At 38.7% G+C, this 22,453-nt stretch overlaps 2 protein-coding genes and 1 long non-coding RNA gene across 3 annotated transcripts; 2 read left to right on the top strand and 1 right to left on the bottom strand.

Annotated features, from left to right (window-relative positions):
• Positions 1–3,154: 3,154 nt before the first annotated feature.
• LOC122973363 lies at positions 3,155–8,247 on the bottom strand. The gene is made up of 3 exons (XR_006400001.1): positions 7,780–8,247; positions 7,626–7,706; positions 3,155–3,293 (listed from the first exon to the last, which is right to left on the bottom strand). It is a non-coding gene; the product is annotated as an uncharacterized LOC122973363 (long non-coding RNA).
• Positions 5,016–10,678, top strand: tp53 (tumor protein p53). Its single transcript, XM_044340808.1, has 11 exons — positions 5,016–5,164; positions 6,307–6,453; positions 6,547–6,652; positions 6,793–6,981; positions 8,254–8,428; positions 8,529–8,641; positions 9,093–9,202; positions 9,446–9,570; positions 9,654–9,745; positions 9,841–9,911; positions 10,464–10,678. Exons 2-11 carry the CDS (start codon positions 6,365–6,367, stop codon positions 10,558–10,560), a joined length of 1,167 nt encoding a protein of 388 aa, XP_044196743.1. The 5' UTR covers positions 5,016–5,164; positions 6,307–6,364; the 3' UTR covers positions 10,561–10,678.
• A 316-nt stretch (positions 10,679–10,994) lies between these two features.
• On the top strand, positions 10,995–21,922 carry LOC122974359 (fibronectin). Its single transcript, XM_044342323.1, has 12 exons — positions 10,995–12,642; positions 12,748–12,841; positions 13,561–13,649; positions 14,367–15,069; positions 16,019–16,267; positions 16,891–17,142; positions 17,313–17,436; positions 18,717–18,847; positions 18,984–19,238; positions 19,673–19,936; positions 20,845–20,942; positions 21,045–21,922. The coding sequence occupies exons 2-12, from the start codon at positions 12,793–12,795 to the stop codon at positions 21,132–21,134; spliced, it is 2,304 nt and encodes a 767-aa protein (XP_044198258.1). The 5' UTR covers positions 10,995–12,642; positions 12,748–12,792; the 3' UTR covers positions 21,135–21,922.
• The last annotated feature ends 531 nt before the right edge of the window (positions 21,923–22,453 follow it).

Raw genomic sequence — 22,453 nt, 5'->3', positions numbered from 1 at the left:
TCGGCCAAGAGGCTCAGTGGAAAAATATGTGCTCTAGATCTCTCAATAAAATAATTTGATCCCACCCCTCGCAGACACACCCCCACCTCACACCACTCTCTCCTTGGAGCTCACCGCCTTTGCCTTTTGCCTTTCCCTTCCCTCATAGGCACACTGAGAAAGAAGAGGACAACCTGACACCTCTCAACTGCAGCCAGGGGGCCCCAAGCATGTATGTGTGAGTATGTGACTCTGACTAAATGTAGAGAAACTTTACACCATCAGAACAGTGGCGTAGAGCCCCTACAGACATAGTTTGGGGGTTCATGTACGTAGCCAGATGATAGTATTACATTTCCAAAAAGTATCACATGAATTCATACAGAGAGAGCCAAGAACAATGTTAGAACTACACGTACCGACTTAGAAAAAGATATAAATAAGCTTGCACTCACAACTTCGCCCCATGTGAAACTTTTTAAACCCAATCATCTAAAGCTAAACTGGAGACGTCAGCCGGCGCATGTTTTACTGTTATCTGAAACAAAAAGTCACACCACCACACGGCATGTGACTGCCCTCTAATACTCGCCTCATAACGAGAAACAACCAATGTAAATAATGTTCCTCCTTCTCATGACCCTGTATGCATGTGTGTGTGTGTGTGTGTGTGTGTGTGTGTGCATGTGTGTGTGTGTGTGTGGTTTGTGGGGTCAGCTGGTTCAAAATCATGCTACAGTAAACTGAGTCGTGTGATGGTTGGCAGGTGTTGCGTTGTATGATCACGGTCAGTGTGTGACAGGCAATGACATTTACATCACGTTTCTTTTTCCGATTGTTTGCTGGGAGAGAAATTCTGACTTCATATGATTAAAAACCTCAGAAACAAACATTAGTAATAAGGGTTATTGTATAGTTAACATGTATGAATATTAAGTAATGTGTTCAGTTTTTTACGTGGTGGGAAAAATGTCAGCAAATCAACTAGCTAGTCCAGAAATACATACATGCAATGATATGGGACCCAGTACAGAAGATAATCAGGAAAAAGTGTAGTTAAATTAGATTTAACTAAATGACCAACCATGATTTCACAAATTTAACATACATTCGCTTCATAAAAGTTTCTATAATGACCAAATAAAAATGTGGGCAAAGCAATAAATCTCAACACGTATCTTTATTTCAATAATTATTAAAGAAATAGTAATTTTTGCTACAAACTTAAAGGAATAGTTTGATATATTGAGAAATATTTGTATATCCACTTTCTTGCAGAGAATTAGATGAAAATTTTAATACCACGTTCCTAATTGTAATTTAAAAATGGAGCAACAGCCAGCAGCCAGTTAGCTTAGCTTAGCATACAGACTGGAAACGGGGGAGAAACAGCTAGCTTGGCTCTGCCTAAAGGTTAAAAAAAAAAGACCAAAAAATAACACATAAAATGTCAACTTGTCATTTATACACTTCAGCTTTTGTACAGATTAAACAAACTATATAACATGTTAATTAGTGAACTTTATAGGTTCTGGCAGGTGTATTTTGTTGCCTTCAAACAGAGCTAGGCAAGCCGTTTCCCTGTTTCCAGTCTTTATGCTATAAGCTAAGCTAACCAGCTGCTGGCAGAGGTAACGTCACTGTGTCTTGAGCCAAACACCTTTTTGCTATCATTCTATAAAAATCTACTTTAACTACTGTTATAAATGGCTATGTAATGTTTCCAACTGATTTAATAGTGTAAAAGTGAAGTATAACTTCTTACCTTTCTAACCTTATATTGTTTTAATTTACTTTAGATTTGTCCTTACCAGAATCAACAAAAGGACGCTAAACACTACGCTTTGCTGATTTCGCAGGGGTATTAGCTAGCTTCATGTTTACCGTACGCCAATTTTTTTTTCCCCAGGATGGCAAAGTCATGACCTGCCTTACTCTGCCTCTGATTGGCTAGTACTCGTTGCCTTTGTTGATTGGGTGGGTTAGGTTTAGGCATGAGGAGTGAGATTGGTTAGGGTTAGGGTAAGAATATCAGGGCAAGCCGATCAGAGGCAGAGTACGGAGGGGAATGACTTCGCCATCCTGGGAAAAAAAATATCGCTTACTGTATGCATGTGAAAGTGGTATCAATCTTCTCACCAAGCTCTCTGCAAGAAAGCAACTAAAGGTATTTCCCAAAATGTCAAACTATTCTGTTAACTCTGCCAAGCTGCTAATGCTCATGAACCTTTTAATGCTAACCACCCTACATGCAGTGAAAGCCCGAGCCTACTCCCTGCAGTGTTTCTCCCTGTTTTAAGTGAGGGAGGCAGGAACAAAAAACAATTTAAATATTTGGTATCTGTACTAACAGGACCGACTTTTCAGTTGGTTCATTATTATAACATGTAGGTTTTCTATCTTTATACGTAGCTTATACACAAAACACTTGGACCCTACTAATAAAAGCCACTGTAGACTGGCACGTACACAGGTTGTGCAATGAATAATAAAGTCTACACACTGCAGTCAATCCTATAAATGCACTATGACAGACTGGCACCAGATCATGCATGTCGCTCAGGCTGTATTTTGGCCTTCACCAGAGGACAGAAGGGCTCGTCTTCAAAAGCCTACAGCGTATGACTCCGTCTGGCCTCATGCAGAAAGACACTTTATGACCACCAGATTATAATAAGAGTCTCTATTTCCAGTGGTGAAAAATGATCGATATGAAATGTGAAATGTTATATGAAGCTGTCTGCTGTATTCCTGCAGTCATCCTGGACTGTATCCATGCGGCCTTAGGTAACAACTGGAAGAGGTTCAAAACACACGCACACTCATGCAGCCTTCTTCTCCTGCTTCATGCAAAGCACACTATGACGATTTAATTACACATAGCATCAGATTAGTTCAACTTTCTCCGGCAACATGACAAATTTTCAACCTAATAATGCAAAACCTCTTTCCCTCTCTGCACTGGTCCCGTTCTGTTAGACCTCACTATTGTATCTATATGCAGTGCCACAGGGATCAAGTTCACAGTGGACTCGCTGGCACCATCAGCACATTCATTCAAAGGTCAAACAGCTACGTAGCCCCAAAGTGGCACTCAGAGAGATGGACAAGAACCAACCTTCAGGGCTTTTGATGTGACTCCAGTTGTCAGTTGACGACAAGTCACCAGCGGCCGAGCACAAAGTGGCCCCACTTGGCTGCAGCACCTAGGTCCTTCCCGGAGTTTCTCCACAGCTCCAGGCCCCGCCGGTGCAGAGGTTTATCTTATCAGCAAAGGGGCATTTGAAGGGTGATGAGAAGCAACGTCATCCAGCCTGTTAGAGCAGATTATGAAGTCTTTTTACAGTGTTTAGGTGTGGAATCAGGTAATGTCAACATACATGGTTTAAAGGAAGGAAGATGTACTGGAGGAAACCATCCATGACAATCCTTGAATGAGACCCTGCCCGCTCTGATGTTAGTTAGGACCTGAAATTGGTGATACATCATCCTGACAGCAATCAAATGTACAGGACAATGGTTCTTGAGAAACTGATTATAGATCTTGGCTTGAAATTGTTGCATTTCAAGGCAAAATGACATTTCTGACATCAAAACATAAACTTTCATGTACAATATTGGTGTTTGTTTATGCTTTTGCTACTTTAAGGTACAAAATTGTCGTTGGGATGGTAACCCTAAAGTATCAAAGTATCAGCATTGCTTTGGTCACTGCAGATGTATAATAGAAGGTGCAGGGCACAAATACATATACTAATATCACACAGTACAGACATAGTGGTAAGTATTTTTACCTATAGGCACGATCATGTAATTGTTTCCTGTGAGTGCACAAAAATGAATACAATCATTATGATCTTGGAGAGTCTGATACTTGGAAACTTGATGTATATACAGTAATATTTCCCTCACAGCTTGGTCATTAACCACTATACTGTATGTAACTCTTTATGTTGAACGTATATAGCCCATGCATTGAAATGGCACTTCCACTAATAATAACTTCCACTGGTTACTGATATATTACACACAAACTATCTTCACAACAAGTTGAGCAGTGGTACGTCATGATGTCATCATGTTGCATTCAGGTGCTCATCAGAAGGCTGTAGTTTTCTTTAGTGTGTCATATGTTATAGAAGAAATTAGCATTTTTATTATCTTTATTTCAAGTCTGTCTACACTCAAAAATATGTTTTTCTTCTTGTTTCTACAGTTGGATGCTTGAGCTTCACTGTACAGAATAATGTATGTGCAGAGTTTGACACTAGAAGGCTGTTTTCACATTCATCTGCTGAAGAGGAACTTTAGGTAAGACATCAACTCATTCTTGGAGGCAGGGGACATAACATTTAAGTTATCCTAAAATATGAAGAACACCCCTCAATAAACTCTTTAGTGGATTAAACAGCTCTTGCCCCGATGCTCAACAGAACGATTGAGGAGGTCCTTGTGCCTGCTGCGGTGAAGTTTTTCCGTGAAATTATGTAGGTAAATTTAGTATGAGTTGTCTATATCATATTTATATGTTGCATATGTATGTTTATATTATATGTTTATATTACATTTATATTGTATGTTTATATTATGTGTCTTACTATCTGTGTTAAAATTTTATACTGCCTGTTCATATGGTGGGAAAACATTTCACTGCCATTGTCCTGATAATGTGTATGTGAAAAATAAAGTTGAGTTAAGTGGCCTTTATAATTATTTATTACTGCTGTCTGTTAGGTCTTTTTTTACTCTTTATTTGCTCTGTGGAGTTTTTATTGTCTTGTGTTTTTGTCGTGCACATCACTTATCCATGTGTCCAGGTGCTGATAGTTTCTATCTATCTATCTATCTATCTATCTATCTATCTATCTATCTATCTATCTATCTATCGCTAGAATTTGGGAATAAAGTTTATTTTGTTATGTACAGAACATAACCTGTAATCATAATTTTGTTTTGTACGTTTTGTCGTTCATGAGTTGCAATAATTCCAATAGTCATGAAGGCCGCATTGTTGCGTTTAAGCGCATCAGGAGACCTGCCCCTCCCCCTGGCTTTGTGGAAATCCCCAACAACAACGTGCTCAGCTTCGTCCAAAATATTTTGGCTTTTTCGACCGTTTCAGCTCGCTTCCCTCACACTCATCAGTGACTCATCTCCTTCGGACAGCCGTAGCGGGATATACAAGGTAGCTGAATGGTCACACACACCTCATTCGTCAAAACAAACCACGAAAGCAACTTATTTTGTCCGATAAAGAAAGTTTTACGGCAGTTTAGCCAACCAACGTTAGTCCGTTGGAATTCAGAACGTAAAGCTAACGTAATTAGCCAATGAAGCTAACGCAGAGCTAGCTCGCCACAAAACGTTTATTCGCTAAAAATGAAAACCGAAACCTAGCACCAGAGATGATATATAGTTTGTCATAAACATAGCATAGCTAGTTGAAAAGCTGTGCTGTTATTCATCGAGTTATCGGTAGTTAAATCGGTCGAATGAAGCTAACTTCATTCAGTGTTTGTGGGCCTGCTTTAGAGAAAATGGTGGAAGCTAACGTTAGCATGTTGGATGGTTTTTCGTGTTTGTTTTGGTGCAGCTTACTGTGAAGTCATTTAATGACAGACTAACGTGCAAACAGTGTATTTGAGAATTATGATCATCTGTTTTTATAAATAACAAGAATAATGGCGGTTTTAACAAGCGGTAGCTACGCAGATTGACGTTATTTAGCAGCTCGTAGGGCTGAAGGCCTGTAAAAATCAACTTTGTGAACTTGCATTTCCAGAGTTAAACGTTTTCCATCATGCTATGTATCACATTTAGTCCGAGCTTTTGAATTTGTTTGTTTGACCTTGCTTATTACAATTTTAGCGGTGCTTAAACGACTTTTTTGACCAAACATTAATCGCCAACTGTTTTGATACTCGATTAATCGTGCTGAAATATGAGGTTTTGCTATATTTCTGCATTTTATTTGATTGTAAACTGAATATTATTGGGTCAGGACTGTTGTTTAGACACCTTGAGCTCTAAAAGTTAATCATGGTATGGCATTTGCCACTCATTTCTGACATTATCAGCAAAACAACTAATCAGCTAATCGAAAAACATAAATGAAATGTGACGATGTCTGATTTTCTCTGGTTCGATATAATTGTAAATGAATCATAGGTGAATTTTGTAGCGTTGGTAGGATATTTAAAGGAAGACTCACTTGCAGCTCTAAAGTTTAGCTGCACACATTGATACTCAAGTGTTAACATATAGTTTAATGAAGATACACACCCTGTCTGTCTAACTGGAGTGTTCTCTTCCGGGTTATCCCCACAGCATTTCCTGCATCTCGGCTCTTCCTCATTTTCTCTCAGCCGGGAAAGGAGGGAAATTAATGATGGAAGAGCAAAGTGTCGACAATCTGTCTCTGAGCCAGACCCTGCCACTGAGCCAGGACTCCTTTCAGCAGCTGTGGGAGAGTGTGTAAGTCGTGCTTTTAATAGTAGACAATGTCTCGATATTTCAGTTTGTTTAAAAAAGAATGAGTCAACATCTCTTTGTATGTTTGTTTTGTAGATGTGCACCCTCCCTCTCCACCATTCCAGCTGTAACTCCCACCATCTTATCCGCTTTAACGGTGAATGATGCACCTCATGAGGGATGGAAGACAGATGATATCATGGTAAGCATGCCTTCATGTCCCCCGTGTAACATGAGTCTGAATTGCTGTATGAGAAGGTTTTCTCTCAGATAATTGTTGATATTCATATGATAAATTTATATATTTAAGTAGACTGACTCTCTTTGCTCTCCTTTTTACAGCTTATGGATGACCAAGTGCTGCATGAGGGGTTTGATGAGAAACTGTTTGAGCTTGCCCCGGAGGTGTCCACTAAAGATGGCGTCACTCCCCCAGCCTCCACCGTCCCGGTCACAACTGACTACCCGGGGGAGTTTGGCTTCCAGCTGCGTTTTCAGAAGTCCGGCACCGCCAAGTCCGTCACTTCCACCGTAAGCAACCCCAGACTTTAGCTCTTAAAATTTAGAAATTCTACTTGTTTGTTGATTTATGTGATTTGTTTTTTTTCTTTTAAAGTGATTAGTAAATATACAAATAAATCTCACAAATTACAAATGGTATATTTACCAGATTATCTGTCCAGATCAATTTAAGACTAATTACTGACAATCACAGCTATAAATATCTTGTACATACTGTTCATAGTGTATAATATTAATGGAGACAAAGAATCTAAATGCCACAACACAAATGTTAAAAGTTCAGCGGGACTTGCAGCAGATTATCCTGCAACTTAACATGGTAAAATGTAGAAGTCTGCTGTCTGAGCCCCTCGACTGAGACAAAAGGTGTTTCAACAGCTGCTCAGTGTCCAGGCGCTATTTCACTCTTCAGCTCAGTTTCTTTCACTACAGTATACATTTTATATGCAGGAACTCTGCTCCTGATGGGGATTGTTGTAATTCACTAAATTGAATTCAAAGGAAATTCACAGAATTTTCAAATTGGACGTTTTTAAATGTAAAGTTGTTACTATTTAGTAAATTCACTCGCCGGCCTCCGAAGTTTTTATCAACCACAACAGTGTGTAGAAGTTTGAAAACTTTTTTAATTCAAGTAAAATAAAATCTCTTACCTTGGTGTGCGTTAGAAATCTGTTCTTTCGTAGCTCTCATGTTGGCGTTCAAGTGGAATCTTATTCTTTTGTGGCGATTTGCTAAATTTTAAGGTCTAGAGTCAGTCGCTGCATTTCAACAACCAATCATATTAATGCGTCTACGATGACTCACCCAGCAGCGCTCTGCAGTTGGCCAGTTTAGTTGATGTTAGGGTGGTCTGCACTCAAACTCCCGCCCGCTGCGACTTGTGCTCCGGACTGTGGGAGAGGAGCAGTCTGGTTATAAGGCACAGCTCTGACATGACGGGACATGTTCCTGCACTGTCTTCCTGTCTTTGGGCAGCACCCAAAGGGTTAAAAATGAAACAGAGGAAGGTAAAAATCATCTTTTAGTTTGATAAATCTGGTCATACTGATGATTTTGAAGATTTAGTTTAAAATTAAGTTGTTTATTTTTGGTTCTTTGGTGAAGAAAGAGACTTAAAGACTTAAAGCCTTTTTAGTATTTTGAGTTTTAGAACTGGTGCGCTCGTGTTTTCCTGAGACTGATCTCAGACCAGTGCTTCACTTTTGAATCCTCACAGCTCTGTTGCTCCATAAACACACTGATAATAGCTGTCGGATTTCTACCTGTGCTTCCTCTCAGTATTCGGAGCTTCTCAACAAACTGTACTGCCAGCTGGCGAAGACCAGCCCTGTCGAAGTGCTGGTGAGCAAGGAGCCTCCTCAGGGTGCTATACTCAGGGCCACAGCGGTTTACAAGAAGACTGAGCACGTGGCCGATGTGGTCCGCAGATGTCCCCACCACCAGAATGAAGACAGTAAGAAAGTTTCATTGAAGAGTGACTTTGTACGTAAGGTGGTTATTAGAAGAATCCGATTGTCAGCATAACATGTTTTTTATTTTTCTCACCCATATAGACGCGGAGCATCGCAGCCATCTGATCAGAGTGGAGGGCAGCCAGAGAGCTCTGTATTTCGAAGATCTGCACACAAAGAGGCAGAGTGTGACCGTCCCGTACGAGCCTCCGCAGGTACACCAGTCACACGTGATCTGTCTGAAGGCGAATGTTTCTACTCACAGTTCTACTTTTTACAGCGCTGTTATTTTTTACCTGTCATTCACATGTCCTGTGATGTCAGATCTTACAAGATTTTCTATGTGAGTATTTAAACCAACCACATCATATTTTAGCTTGAAAAAAATCATAACGTGAACACAAACTACACATCTACTACAGCAATTCTGAAATCCTTAAATAACGTCCCCCAAATTAAGATGTGGCCTTAAAGCAGCTGCATACTGGACGTCCAGAAGAGTCAATTAGGAGACAAAGAATTAAAAAAAAAAAAACAACCAAAAAAGTCATGCTTAAAAAACATTTTTCAACATGACACAATTTAGCAAGAGGTGGTCAGACTGTTTCTCCACATATGAACTTCAGCCTGCAATAATTAAAATAATTGCGCTTTTCCTTTTTTCAGTTGGGCTCTGAGATGACAACCATCCTGTTGAGCTTTATGTGCAACAGCTCATGCATGGGAGGAATGAACCGCAGACCCATCCTCACCATCCTGACCCTCGAGACTCCAGAGTACGTCCTGTTTTTTTCTTTTTAATTGATGTGACGGGGGGAGGGTGGAGAGTTGTTGCATTTTTTTTTAGGTATAGAGAAGAGGTGGAGGTGGGGGGATGTGGAGTAACTGGATATCTTGGTTAACGTTTTGTTGAAAATGGTCTTGGGTTTATTTCTTTAAGGATGCTCCACATAAGTCTTACAGTTTGTATTTGCCCAGGAAAGCTCTGAGACCTTTACTAATATTCATCTACTTTCTAGGGGACTGGTTTTGGGGCGGAGGTGTTTTGAGGTGCGTGTCTGCGCTTGTCCAGGCAGGGACCGCAAAACTGAGGAGGAGAACAGCACCAAGACGCAGAACGGCACCAAACAAACCAAAAAGCGAAGTAGGTTTTTGCTGCGATTTTAGTAGATTCAATTTTCTGTCCCTGCTCGCTGATCCCAGTTAACCTCCTTTTCGTCCCTGCAGAGAGCGCTCCTGCTTCTGACACCACTTCTGTGAAGAAGTCCAAACCTGCCTCCAGTGCAGAGGAGGACGACAAGGAGGTGTTTGTTCTATATGTAAGTAAACACACACACACACATCTGTTATTATAAAGCAGGATACTATCACAAAATTTACTAGGCTAAAATTTTCCTGTTGATCTCATCTGCAGGTTCGTGGACGTGAGCGTTATGAGTTTTTGAAGAGAATCAACGACGGCCAGGACCTGCTTGAGAAAGAGAAGTAAGAAGTACAACAGAAACCGTCCTTTAAAAACGACCCTAACAACTTCTAACTTTGCAAAATATTCAAAACATCTCAACTTGGCTCACATATTACAGACCCTCTGTCGTTAGTTTGGCCACATTATTGAGAGTTTGAACCCAAAGTCCCAGAATGACGTGACGTCAGAAGCTGCAGCTTGTTGCGCAGCAGCATGTTTGTCTGAATTTCACTGCTGTGTCTTGTAGAAATCATTTGCCACTAGAGGTCGCTGTGTGTGTTTAAGTTAAACCTGCTGCACACCGATCAACAGAGGTGTTGTGCATATTATTGTAACATCACTGTGAAAATAATCACTAGTAAGATATGTTTGGATTATTGATTGTTAATCCAGTTTAGTTTCTCATGAACTGCTGCTGCTCTTATATAAAGAAAAAGTCGATATGAAACATGAATCCATCGTCCCAGTCTCAGTCTGTGTATATTTTGATGTACATCAGGATGCGGATTAAACAATTTTAAAACATTTATTATTGTTACGAATGAGTCACATGTGCTTTAATGTCTCCACAGCAAAACCAAGAGCAGCGCGTCTGTGAAACAAGAGGTTCCTCTGCCCTCCAGCGGCAAGAGACTCCTGCAAAGAGGAGAGAGGAGTGACAGCGACTGAGAAGCTTTGTTGCCTTGATCATGCGAGCAAACTCAATCTCGTACCCCTTCCAAACCATCACGTTTATTTCAGGTTCTTACTCGTCATTCGAACCCCAAAATCACGTCCTGCCTGAGTATGTTCGAAAAAAAACTTGATCCATCACTGTACTGCCTGACCGGTTACTGCTCTTAAAGGACCAATGTGTATGATTTAAGGGGATCAATCGGCAGAAATGGAATATAATATTCAGAAGTATGTTTTCATTAGTGTCTAATCACCTGAAAATAAGAACTGTTGTGTTTTCGTTACCTTAGAATGAGCCCTTTATATCTACATGGGGAGCCTGCCATGTTGTACTGCCATGTTTCTACAGTAGCCTGGAATGGACAAATCAAACTGGCTCTAGAGAGGGCCTTTTGCGGTTTTCATGAGTTTTGCAGCCACCATAGTTTCTCCTACATGCTTGGGAGGGGAGGGAAGGGAGGGGAGGGGAGGGGTTGTCAATTGGTTGAAATTTGCAACCTCACTGCTCAAATCCCCTAAATCCTACATCCTGGTCCTTTTGAAAGTACTGTACAGTGTTCTTTGTTTTTGACTGATGCAAATGAATAAAGGGGCTTATGCAGAGTAGAGCAGCTGTTAGCGGTTTTGCATCCTCCTCAGTGCTCTTGTTGCATTTAAAAGTCCTGTAAAAATGGTTTTGAGATCATCTGTTCTGTGGCTGCAGTGGAGCCTAAAATTGAGAGGGACTGCATTTTAATCAGTGTTCATTTTGATTTTTTTAATGGTTTAATTTTTAAACTTGATGTCAGTCATGCTGCCAAATTGTTGACAAAAACTGAAATTTGTTTCTTGGTTTTCAACGACATTTATTTTTATGTTTTGTCTGAATAGTAATTCTGATTTTAATTGGGTTAAAACGAGCTCCAGTTTGGTTGGTTGTTAGCAATAATTAAGGAAGACGTTATTACCAAGGACCATGTCTTTTAACACAAGTCACTGCCATTCATTTGTTTAAAAAACAAAATTTGTGAAACTTGAATGGTATTTTACCTCCATTAATGTTGCTGTATTACTCTGCCATAGCTCATGCAAATTCAGACGTTTTTATTTGCATGTCTGTCGGTAAGATCCATAGGCCCTAAATGTTTCTGTCCAGCTCTGATCAGAGTTGCTATGCAAGCGAAATTAAAGATAAAAACAGAAGAACAAATGTAGTGAAAAATGCAGGTTTAACAGAAATCACACGTTGTCAGTGGGGCTTTTTTTTTTTTTTTTTTTCTTACTCCCATTTTTTAAAATTTTATTTTCATCACAAAGCTGTAAGTTTATTTCTTTTTTTATTTCCAAGGATACTGAAACTCATTAGTGTCACTTCTTCCATTGCAGTGATGCTGTTCGCAGGGAACAATTACTGTTGTTATTTTTGTTAAAATCAACACTAGATTTGGTGGCCGAGGGGCTGGCTGGATCACCCCACAAGCTAAATCCCCTGTTCTTTTAAAGGAGGGACGTAGTTTAGTTCTTATCAGGCCTTAAAAAGAAATCACTGTGTCATTAATTAGTTTGCCCCAGCAATTCATTTTGTTGTGACCCCTCTGTCATTTTAATATAACCACTTTCTTTTTTTTTTTTTACACTGCCAAAAAAAAAAAAAAAAAAAAACTACTTTAAGGCATTTCTTTGTTTTTATTTCTGTATCCGTATAGATTATTATGGGAACTTAGTTTTTTAAAAGAGGTATTTCTATTTTTCATTGTCTTTTTTTTTTTTCATGGATTTTTTTTGTACTAATTTTTCATTTTGTTAATTAAAGCTCTAAGGAAAAAATAAATGCGTAAAGTGAAACTGTTCCTTGTCCTCTGTTAATACAACATATGCAAATGTTGTTTATTTTGCCTTTACATTTCTGCAAAACCAGGTTGATGGGTAGTCATCTGACCTGAGTTGAATGGAGCCTTGTGCTGCTAGTCAAATGTGCTGTTTTATTACCTGTTATTGGAACAGGTGTGTTTTGTGTTTTATATGATCTCATCTTATACCGAGAGATCATTTCCTTCTGTTGAGAGCAACAGATCAGAGGATGCACCTGTAGCCTCGGTGAGTAGTGACATGTCAACTTCAGCACAATTTTCTAAAAATATTTTTGGATTTGGTTGAAATATATTTATATTGTTTGATACCTGTTGTTTCTTGTCAATACAGTAGCTGTGATCTGGTGAAATTGTGTAGGATCCACTGGAAACCAACATGGGAAAGTTATCTTTCCAGGTTAAAATCTGTATTTTAAGTTGTTGGGGTGAGTTTTCTTAATGGTGATTGTTGTCATTTTGTATGCAGCACTTTTTAAGGTCAAAGTTCATCTAGTTGTTTTTGGGTTTTTTCATTTAATCTACTTATTTGGTGCAGAAAATGTCTCCAGGTGACGTCTTCGGTATACTTGATGAAAATTGAGCAAACTGAAACATGAATAATAATCATACCAGCAGAAATCAAGACACATTTCAGGAGTTTTTACATTTTTTTTATTCAAGCTTTCTTCTGATGCGCCTGTCACATTACGAATATGTAGAGATTAGATCAATTATTTTGTCCGAACCAACAATCTTAAAGTACTGTAAGATTTTGGAATTAAAGGGCCCTTACTCAAAAATTGAAGCTAATTTGGCAGTCTAGCAGATTTGTTAACTATGTAAACATTCTCACTAAATTATTCTAGTAATTCAAACACTGGGGTCATCCGTTTGAGTCCAGACTGAGGAATGTCAGGGGCTCCGTAAAATTGTCTGCAAGTCAAACATAAAAGAATATCATGGATAATTTAATTAGGGTGCAAGATACAGTTAATTTGAAGCTATGTCTAAAATATTACTGCCAGTTTTGAAAAACTCAAATTCTCACTGTTGAGTATAGTAAATAATCTGTTTGTTGGTTAATGGTAGAAATTTGTTCAGTTGCTGACAGATTAGAGAAAACTATAGAATAACTTTTGACTCCTGTCTGTATGTTTCACTTCAGTTCTGCTGTTGATGTGCAGTGTCGCAAGTCGAGAGTACTTCCACCAGGACCAAACTCTCCCCTGGGATAATGCCAGGAATCACTGCCAGGTAAAACATGGGTGGCGGGTTAATGTACACGAGGATGTTGAAACTTGAGGCCAGAATGTAAAAAAAAAAAGCTGATGAGGTCATGATTTTTTATCTTTAAGGTGTGTGTGTGTGGTTGGGGGGGCTGCGTTTAATTATACAGTACAGTAAAAACTGATATCGTACTGAATTGAGGGTCAGGATTAGGGGGTTTGGGCTGGGGTGGGGCCCTAGCCTGGATTTGTCCAAAGGTAACAAATTCCAGCTACCAGCACCTCAAAAGCTCAAAAAACAATTATGATGTTGTATCTCCTTAAATCCGTACAAAAAACAGTTTTAAAAATGTAAAAAGTTTAAAAATGACAGTAGGGGGTTACGAGTAGGACTATCTCTTGACCAGGACTTTCTTGAGTCTCTCCTGGTTGTCTGGCAACATCAAGGTGACAACTAGACTCCAGGAAGTTACTTCTCACTAAAATAATAACAATACATCCTGTGGGGAACTTTAATTGTCTGGACCAAATATCATCCTATAGATATTTCACTTTGAACCAAGTCAGGGGACAGGTGGATTCATCTTCTGGGAACCATGAATGTCTGTCTGGTCTGACTAAAACTACTTAAAGCTCTTGTTCAAAAGCTAAACCCAAGTAGATCCAATAAAGAATCTGAAAAGATTCAAATTCTTTAAGCGTATTAAACATAAGAGATTAACTGTAGCCTTTCACATCCTGTCAGGTCTGTTTCAAAGACCTGGTAACACTGACCCCTGATAACATCCAGACCATCGCCAAGGATCTCACCTCTGACTACTGGATCGGCCTCCGCAAGAGCTTCAGCAACTCCACCGGCAACTCCACCAGCAACTCCAGTATGCACTGGACCCACTGGGCCAACAAGGATCCCCTCACCTTCCAGAACTGGTACCCTGGTTGGCCAAAGATAGCCAGAGTCTATGGGTGCAGATGCTCCTGCATCTACTCAAAAATGACAACCTCTCATATGACCTCAGCTCCATCCACGATGACCACGAGGACGCCATACTCAGAAGTGACGACCTCTTATGCCACCTCAGCTCCATCCACGATGACCTCGGAGGCGCCGTACTCAGAAATGACAACCTCTGATGACCCCTCAGCTCCATTTGCGATAACCTCGGAGGCGCCGTACTCAGAAATGACAACCTCTTATGACACCTCAGCTCCATCCACCATGACTTCGGAGACGCCGCGCTCAGAAATGACAACCTCTGATAAAACCTCAGCTCCACCCCCGATGAGCACACAGACGTCAGAAGAAGCAACTTGTAATTCAGATATAATACCACTGGTACTCAACATCGATGAGGACAACGATGAAGACTCTTGTGTGGCCATGCTCAGCTTTGGGGCTTGGGTTGTAAGAAACTGCTCAGAACCTCTGCGTTTTATTTGTTATGAAGGTAGGACTCATTTAAAGCCACTTTGAGTTTAGTTTATCTCACACAGTTCAAAAATAACCAAAATATGTGACGGTGAGGTTGCACCAGTCTCAGCACTGCACCCAAACAGTATCTTTTAAATTAAATCTACCTTTATTTATATTAATTTTCCCTACTTTAATGTTAAAACGGTATTCTAAAATACAACCATACATGCAAATGTAAATCCCATTGTTCTTTACATCTATTTTTCTTAGATTTATTATAAGATAATTCCACAGTTTCACAAAGATATTGTTTGGGTTTTTCAAAATGGCGCATCTCTCTACAGATATCATCACCTAGTTTTGGTGATGATGCAGTAACTTTGTTCGATTTAAAGGAAGTCACCCATTTTTTTAAGGCAGCACTTCAATTTCAGCCAAATTGGTTCTGTTGTTTTTTTTTGTTTTGTTTTTTTCTTGCCACTTGTTTATTTATGAATACGACATATTTCATCCTCCATACATCAAGAGATACAACATCAAAACGGACCCGGCAACCACAGCTCTCGAGTTTGCAACACAGCCTTCATTTATATATACTTTATATATGACTATGAGATAAGTAATCATAAGTAGTATCCTGCATTGTCTGCTATCTAGGATTAAAATTAACCATTAAATCTAACACTGATTTAAATATGGCTCAATTTTCAGCCTGCCAAAAAAAAAAAAAAAAAAAAAAGGGATACATGTCTATTTTTTGCTTTTACATGCAGGGCAATATGAAAAATGACCTTATTACTGAAGTTGTCCACACTAATTTATAAATTAGAGGATAAATGTACAACTTGTATTGATTTATCATCTAATCCATGATGTGCTCCGTTTTATTCAGTATTATATACTCAAGTTTTGCAGCTTTTTTTACTCCTTTTCTGTGTATTTCTACTTCCCCGTCACAATCGTTGTCTTATTTCCAAACACAGATCTTTTCATTGGTAAAGTCAACGTGACCGACTTGACTTCCACCAGCGTCAGCTTCACATGGCTGGAAGCGCCTGGTGACATCAGCCATTACCGTGTAGAAATCCAAGGTGACAAGAATCTGACAGCCAACGCAACTGATATGATGCATGTCTTTGAAAACCTGACAGAAGGCACCCCCTACGTAATCAAGGTGTTCCCTGTGAAGTGTGGGAGAGACCTCAACCCACAGCAGCGCCACATCCACACCTGTGAGTTCGGCAGCTGACAATCGTTTTAGCTGTTAAGATTACAGTTATTCAGATTCAACTAGAGCAAGATAAGTAAGTTGCTTATTTATACTCTGAGCCAAAACATCAACATGAGCGCACAACATGTCTGAAGGCCACATGACCATTTTCCATCTTTTTTCTTCACGAATGTTTCAAGCATAAATTATTTTTTTCCGCCCAATTGACTAAATCTTATTGGCTCAAGGGATATAATTTATTCATAATTTTAATACCACATATTCATCAGACTCATTACACAGTGATATTTATGGGATTTACTGATGTAGATGAGTTCAAACATCCAGATTTTTCGCACTGCAAGAGAAAACTGATCAACACAGTTTCTAGAAACAAGCAAAGTTCAGAAAATCCTTTCAATAATAGCAGGTGAGGAGAGAAGATTTCACTGCAAATCGTTTTTTATCTATAAATTAATACATTTTCTAATTGATTCCTGTCTTATCGATCAGATGTTCACTCCTATTTTAAAAATCAAAATATGCACTGATAAATTCCCAGATACTTTATTTGCTTTTTATGAAAAGCAGAAAATAATATAACACGCTTATAAACCCTGATTACATCTCTCTTTTTTTTTTCAGTACCTAACAAAATCAAATCCATTGACGTCGTCAAGGTGACAGAAACCTCTGTCTTCCTGAACTGGAGCAAACCAGATGGAAACGTGGAATTCTATCAAGTCGAGTACGAGGATAAGCATTTGAACATTTCCACAGCACCCACAAACATCACCAACTTGATACCTGGAAGCCGCTACACATTCAAAGTCTACTCAGGAATCGACAAAGACAATCCTAAACTGAGCAAAGCAACTGACAGAGCAACATATACCAGTGAGTTGATATTACATAAAATGGTTATAATGCCTGACAGGAGAGATGTAGCTAAGTAAGCTGTATGTTACACCTCTTGCACTTTTCTCTACAGACTACAGAGCAGCGAAAGCAGTGTGCAAAATGATGTCGCAACCGTTTCTCATTTGTCTGTTTGTTCTCTCTCTCAGAGCCCGGGAAAGTGACCAACCTGAAAGTGTCTGACAGTACCAAACACTCAATGCTGCTTCAGTGGGATCCGCCCAAAGGAAATTACACAGGTTTCCGGGTGATGGCTGTGAATCACACTGAAAAGTATGTGTTTGTAGATGAATAGTCCAGACTTTATTTACTTAATTAAATTCAGGTATATTTACAGTGATGTTTGTTTTTACGCATGCTGGCAGCATGGCTGTAGGCCTGTCATTCAGTCCATCGCTTTGGTCGAGACTGAAATATCTTAACAACTATCAGATGGATTGCCATGAAATTTGGTTCCACTCAGGATAAATCTCATTAACTTTGGTGATACCTTGACTTTTACTATAATCAAATACTTTGATTTATGTCCAAATACCTACAAAACTCATAACCAGATTCAGCCGTATGTTGTGTTAAATGCTAATTAGCATGCTAACATGATAACTAAGCTGGTGAACTTAGTTAGAATTATATTTACTAAACATTAGCATGTTATCATTTTCGTTGTGAGCCTGTTAGTATGCTGACATTAGCATTTAGCTCAAATAGCCGCCACATGGCTCTAGACACTAAGTCTATCTAAGATTTGTATAAACAAAGTTTAACCTAAATCACACATCACTACATCCGTTTCACAAGCACTGGAATTCAACTGGTTCAGCGCTGCATTCTGGTTGTGTTGGACTCACAAAACACTTGTTCCTTCCCTTATAAAAAGTCTTTTTCCTGACCTCAGATGGCCTTACAGTTTATTTGTATTTGCTATAATTTCTATCAGTGATAATAATACTCACCAAAGTAGTTCCTGAGGTGTGGGAACATGATGATACAGCTAAAACAAAATCCAATGGGAAGAATCATGAGCACTCAGACGATCATGCAGATTGTAAACAAGGCAAAAAGATGAACATGATTATCTATAATCCACTTCATTTGGAGGTAAAACTGAAAGTGAGTGCACCAAAAATGTGTACAGCTACAGTGGATCAAAGTTGAACCAGAAGTTGGTAATCTGTAAACCGTGATGGATGTTCAAAGCGCACGGTTTGGGTTATAACTTTACTGTTCGCCTTTATTTTCTCTTCCAAATATGTCTAACTTTGAGTTTATTTAAAACTGGTATGATCAACTTAATTTGAGCAATGCTTGGAAATGCAATAGGAATGATGACCCGAACTATGAAAATCAGACACGAGTTACATTACATTACATTTACATTTTTCATTTAGCAGACGCTTTTATCCACAGCGATGTACATATGAGACTGATACAACACAAATTGTTGTAACAACTTGTAATAAATCTTTTAATTTCTGAAAACATGTCACTCTGGAGATGCATGGTTGGCTTTGCCAGCAGCAGTTTGAATCACTAACTGTTTCTCTTCCAAACAGACCATTACTTACGGATAAGAACGAAATTAATGTAACTGGGCTGCCGACGTGCACAGAAATAACGCTCAGCGTGGTGGCACTGGCCAATGACACTGTGAAGGGAGACGAAGTGACGGTGGTCAACTACACTGGTAACTTTGGATTCATGCTCTTGACATTTACTGCTTATGTTGGTGGGGAGAGAAATCCATAATTGACAGAAAGAGAACAAACACTCTCTCCTGCTTTGCTGAATATCAATAATCTGACTTTGTGACTCCCTCATAGAACCTGAACCGATTTCAAACCTGAAATTGAAGGCAGGATTTGACTACATCAATGCCAGTTGGAAATATCCTTCGGGCAGTTGTTCATTTTTCAATGTTAAGCTCTGTCTTGATGGCCAAAATCAACACGTGGGCAACGTAACACAACAATACACGAACTTTGACACATTGAAGAGCGCAGGCAAGTACACAGTGACGGTCTCCAGTATTAGCGGACATATCAGCAGCTCACCAGTGTCAAAGACTGTCTCCACCTGTGAGTCACTTTCATTGTATTTCCCCCACTTGTGTGTTTTAACGAAATAACTCTTCAGATTTCGGTCATGACTGATTTGGTAACACCTGCAAATACCGTGTTCGCAGCAAGTGCAGTTTAATACTACAGTAAGCACTCCTTGACCAGCTACTTTGTCAGAAATACATAAATAAAAATATAAGCATCTGGTCTAATAAAGTGTAAAGTAATTACAGAATGTAAATACTTCAAATGGCTCTTGCTAAAAAGATACCAAAATGAATAGTGTCAAAAACAGGGCTTGATTTCATGAAAAAAATGTACAGATCATAACTTTAAAATGAGTCATTCTCATTATTTTCCCTGATTGAAAACATTTTTACCACGAAAGTCTTTAAACTGCAAGATAATATGATAAATCACTGCCTCATTTTCTCTCTCTTGTCTTTGTTTAGTGCCGCAGCCGCCTACTAACCCCAATGTCACAAATCTCAATGCAACCCATGTGAACTTCACGTGGACGGCCCCTAATAACACAGCGACTGCCAACTACAGTGTCATTGTCACCTCCAGCTTCTGGGGCCAGAATTGGACTGTTTCTGTGAAAGACGAAACCAGCATCATATTAGGTCCTTTAAAGTCAGGGACCAAGTATGACTTCAAAGTACGAACAAGCGCTGAAAGTCTAAGCGAGCCTGCATCTAAGATACATTATACAGGTGAGACACTCTGACCTACAAACATTACATTTTCCAGAGCTTTCCATAAGTTTCCAGACTGATTTTCTTCATTAGTGTCAGTTAAGTTAAAACAAACTGGTAGAGATGTTCTTGAGAAACTCCAACATCTGAGGTTCGAGAGTCAGCTATTCAAAAACGTTACATTCACACACTCTGTTGTTGGGAAATCAACTGAGACGACAAACAATAAGCCAACATGAAAAAGAATTTGGTGGTTATTTATTGAAAAGGTTGTAGTTTGGCACCAACTCTCCATTCTTGAGTGTTGAAACTTGCGTTTATGCAACAAGAATTTTCAAAACAGCTACTAGATACTAGTGTTTTGAGTCCGACTTTGATATGGAAATCTGGCTATTAAAAGATCCACTTCAAATGTGCTTTCAATGTAAGGGATGAGGAACAGTAATTTTTAGCAAAAATGTACGTAAAAGTTTATCTGAAGCTTCAGCAGTCTAAGTTAGTCAAATAAAGTGGACATCTGGCACATTTACAGTCTTTTTTACAGTAAAAAACAAATGACAGACTGCTTATGTTCGGCTGCAGTGAAAGGATTGTAACACAAACGGGGAATTTGGCACTAAAAAGACAGTAACCTTAAAAGATATCTACTTGATTTGACTCATTTGGTTGGCCGAAGCTTCACATTATCTTCATATAAACTCTTATATTCATGTTTGCGGTATACTTGGAGTTAACGAGCCAAACATGCAAATTCACCACTGTGGTCTTTTATGACAACTGTGAGATGTTCTTTGGAAGTATTTATACAGTTTGTACTAAATATAACTGGTAACTATTATTCATTCCTCCATTTGCAAATTTTACAGCATGAGCATAGCTTGTTCTAGCTTCCTCATCACACATCTAACACTCTGTTTGTTCCCCAGTCGCTGACTTTAGGGAGATCACTCTGTCTATGATGTGCTCTTCAAAAGAGTCTCTGCTCTGTGATAGAAACGGCACAAAGAAACATGTGTTTGAAGAGGTATGTCAGTCACCACTTGGGGAAATGTGTTTTAACAGATATCTTCCATTGTCTATTAACAGATTTCTTCATTTTTGTGTTTTTGTGTGTGTTTTGATGCAGTTGACACAACATTTCCATAGTGTGTTGGGGGACAATATTAACTGGACCCTGGCGCGGATGACTGGAAACTCAGGGACAATAGAAACATAATGTCAACATGTTCATGCTAAAAGCTTTTGGCAGCGTGCTGCTGCTCAGAAAATAGAATATCAAGCAGCTGTGTGTGTGATATTTAGTCAGTAGGAATAAGAGTTATCATTTTGTTTGGTGTGGTTTTAAATCTAGTTACAGTTCATCAAATATGCATCAACTGACTGTGTTTCATATTCAAAATTATAATCATAAACATTTTTCAGAAGTACTGTTTACAATATATTTAATACTATTGCTTCTTTACATTTACTTTATTACTTTTTTTTTCTTGTTGGTTTTTGTGTATGGGAGCCCATATCAGGAAGAAAAAAAAAAAAAAGAAAGTCATGACAAAGTAAAAATACACACGTAAAAGTCAAAATTAATAGTTAGTAGGTCAACAGTTTGATTCAATAAGTCCAAAATTATGAAACTAAATAAATTTATAAGATAATAAACCATGAGCATTTGTATTTTCATCATGTCTACCTTTAAGTTTTTTAAATTTTCCAGGCAGAAATGGGCTTCCATATATGCATCTTATCTGACTAAAGAAACAATTAAACAATTAAAAAGTCAAGTTTTTTTGAGGGATTGTTTCTTTGTTGGAAATCATTTATTTTTCTAGCTGATTTTACATCACACAGTCCTTATAAAAGTCGTTGAACGTTCATTTGATAGAATAACAATACTAACACACTAAAAACTGTGTTTATGTATGTTTTACACTAACTCTCCTGCTTCTTCCAAGCTGTAAATGAGAAAATATTTTTCATCAACTATGCTTAAATAAAGTCTTAACAGTTGCAGTTTTAGCTTTTTTTGTTAAATCAAAAAGAAACCAACTTTATTACACCTCAAAATGAGAATCAGATTGACCTGATGGCTTTGTTTGATTATGAAGATAATCAATAGATAAGCAGCAGACAGAGCAGGTCAGGTCAGCAGATAAACACATACGGAAGTTATCTAGTTAAATTATTGCAGTGGGTTGGTCCCTCTGATTGATATATCAATATATATGACATCTTTAGATTATTAATACTGAAGCGTCAGTGTTAGAGCAGCATGTTATTGTTGTAGCTTGTTAGCTAGTTCAGTCCAGCGGTTCCCAACCTAGGGGTTGGGCCCCTCCAAAGGGTCACCAGATAAACCTGAGGGGTCGTGAGATGATTAATGGGAGAGAGAAGAAGAAAAAACAAAGTTCTGATAAACAAATCTGTTTTCAGTTTTTGGACTTTTTCTCTAATCTTTGATTTTTGGTGAAATATTGGATCCTTTTAACATTTATTGAAATGAAACCATGTGAGAAGTTTAGAGGGAAAAATCACTATTTG

Source organism: Thunnus albacares, chromosome 22 (genome assembly GCF_914725855.1).
Source record: "Thunnus albacares chromosome 22, fThuAlb1.1, whole genome shotgun sequence".
Taxonomy (NCBI): domain Eukaryota; kingdom Metazoa; phylum Chordata; class Actinopteri; order Scombriformes; family Scombridae; genus Thunnus; species Thunnus albacares.
The sequence above is the reverse complement of the archived record's forward strand: the minus strand, read 5'-3'. Positions and strand labels throughout refer to the sequence as shown.

Coding starts and splice junctions, on each gene's coding strand:
- tp53 (XM_044340808.1), top strand. CDS start 6,365: ATGATGGAAGAGCAAAGTGTCGACAATCTGTCTCTGAGCCAGACCCTG. Junction 8,642..9,092: donor TCCCGTACGAGCCTCCGCAG/GTACACCAGTCA, acceptor TCCTTTTTTCAG/TTGGGCTCTGAGATGACAAC. Junction 9,746..9,840: donor AGGAGGTGTTTGTTCTATAT/GTAAGTAAACAC, acceptor TCTCATCTGCAG/GTTCGTGGACGTGAGCGTTA.
- LOC122974359 (XM_044342323.1), top strand. CDS start 12,793: ATGGGAAAGTTATCTTTCCAGGTTAAAATCTGTATTTTAAGTTGTTGG. Junction 19,937..20,844: donor ATCTAAGATACATTATACAG/GTGAGACACTCT, acceptor TTTGTTCCCCAG/TCGCTGACTTTAGGGAGATC. Junction 20,943..21,044: donor AGAAACATGTGTTTGAAGAG/GTATGTCAGTCA, acceptor GTTTTGATGCAG/TTGACACAACATTTCCATAG.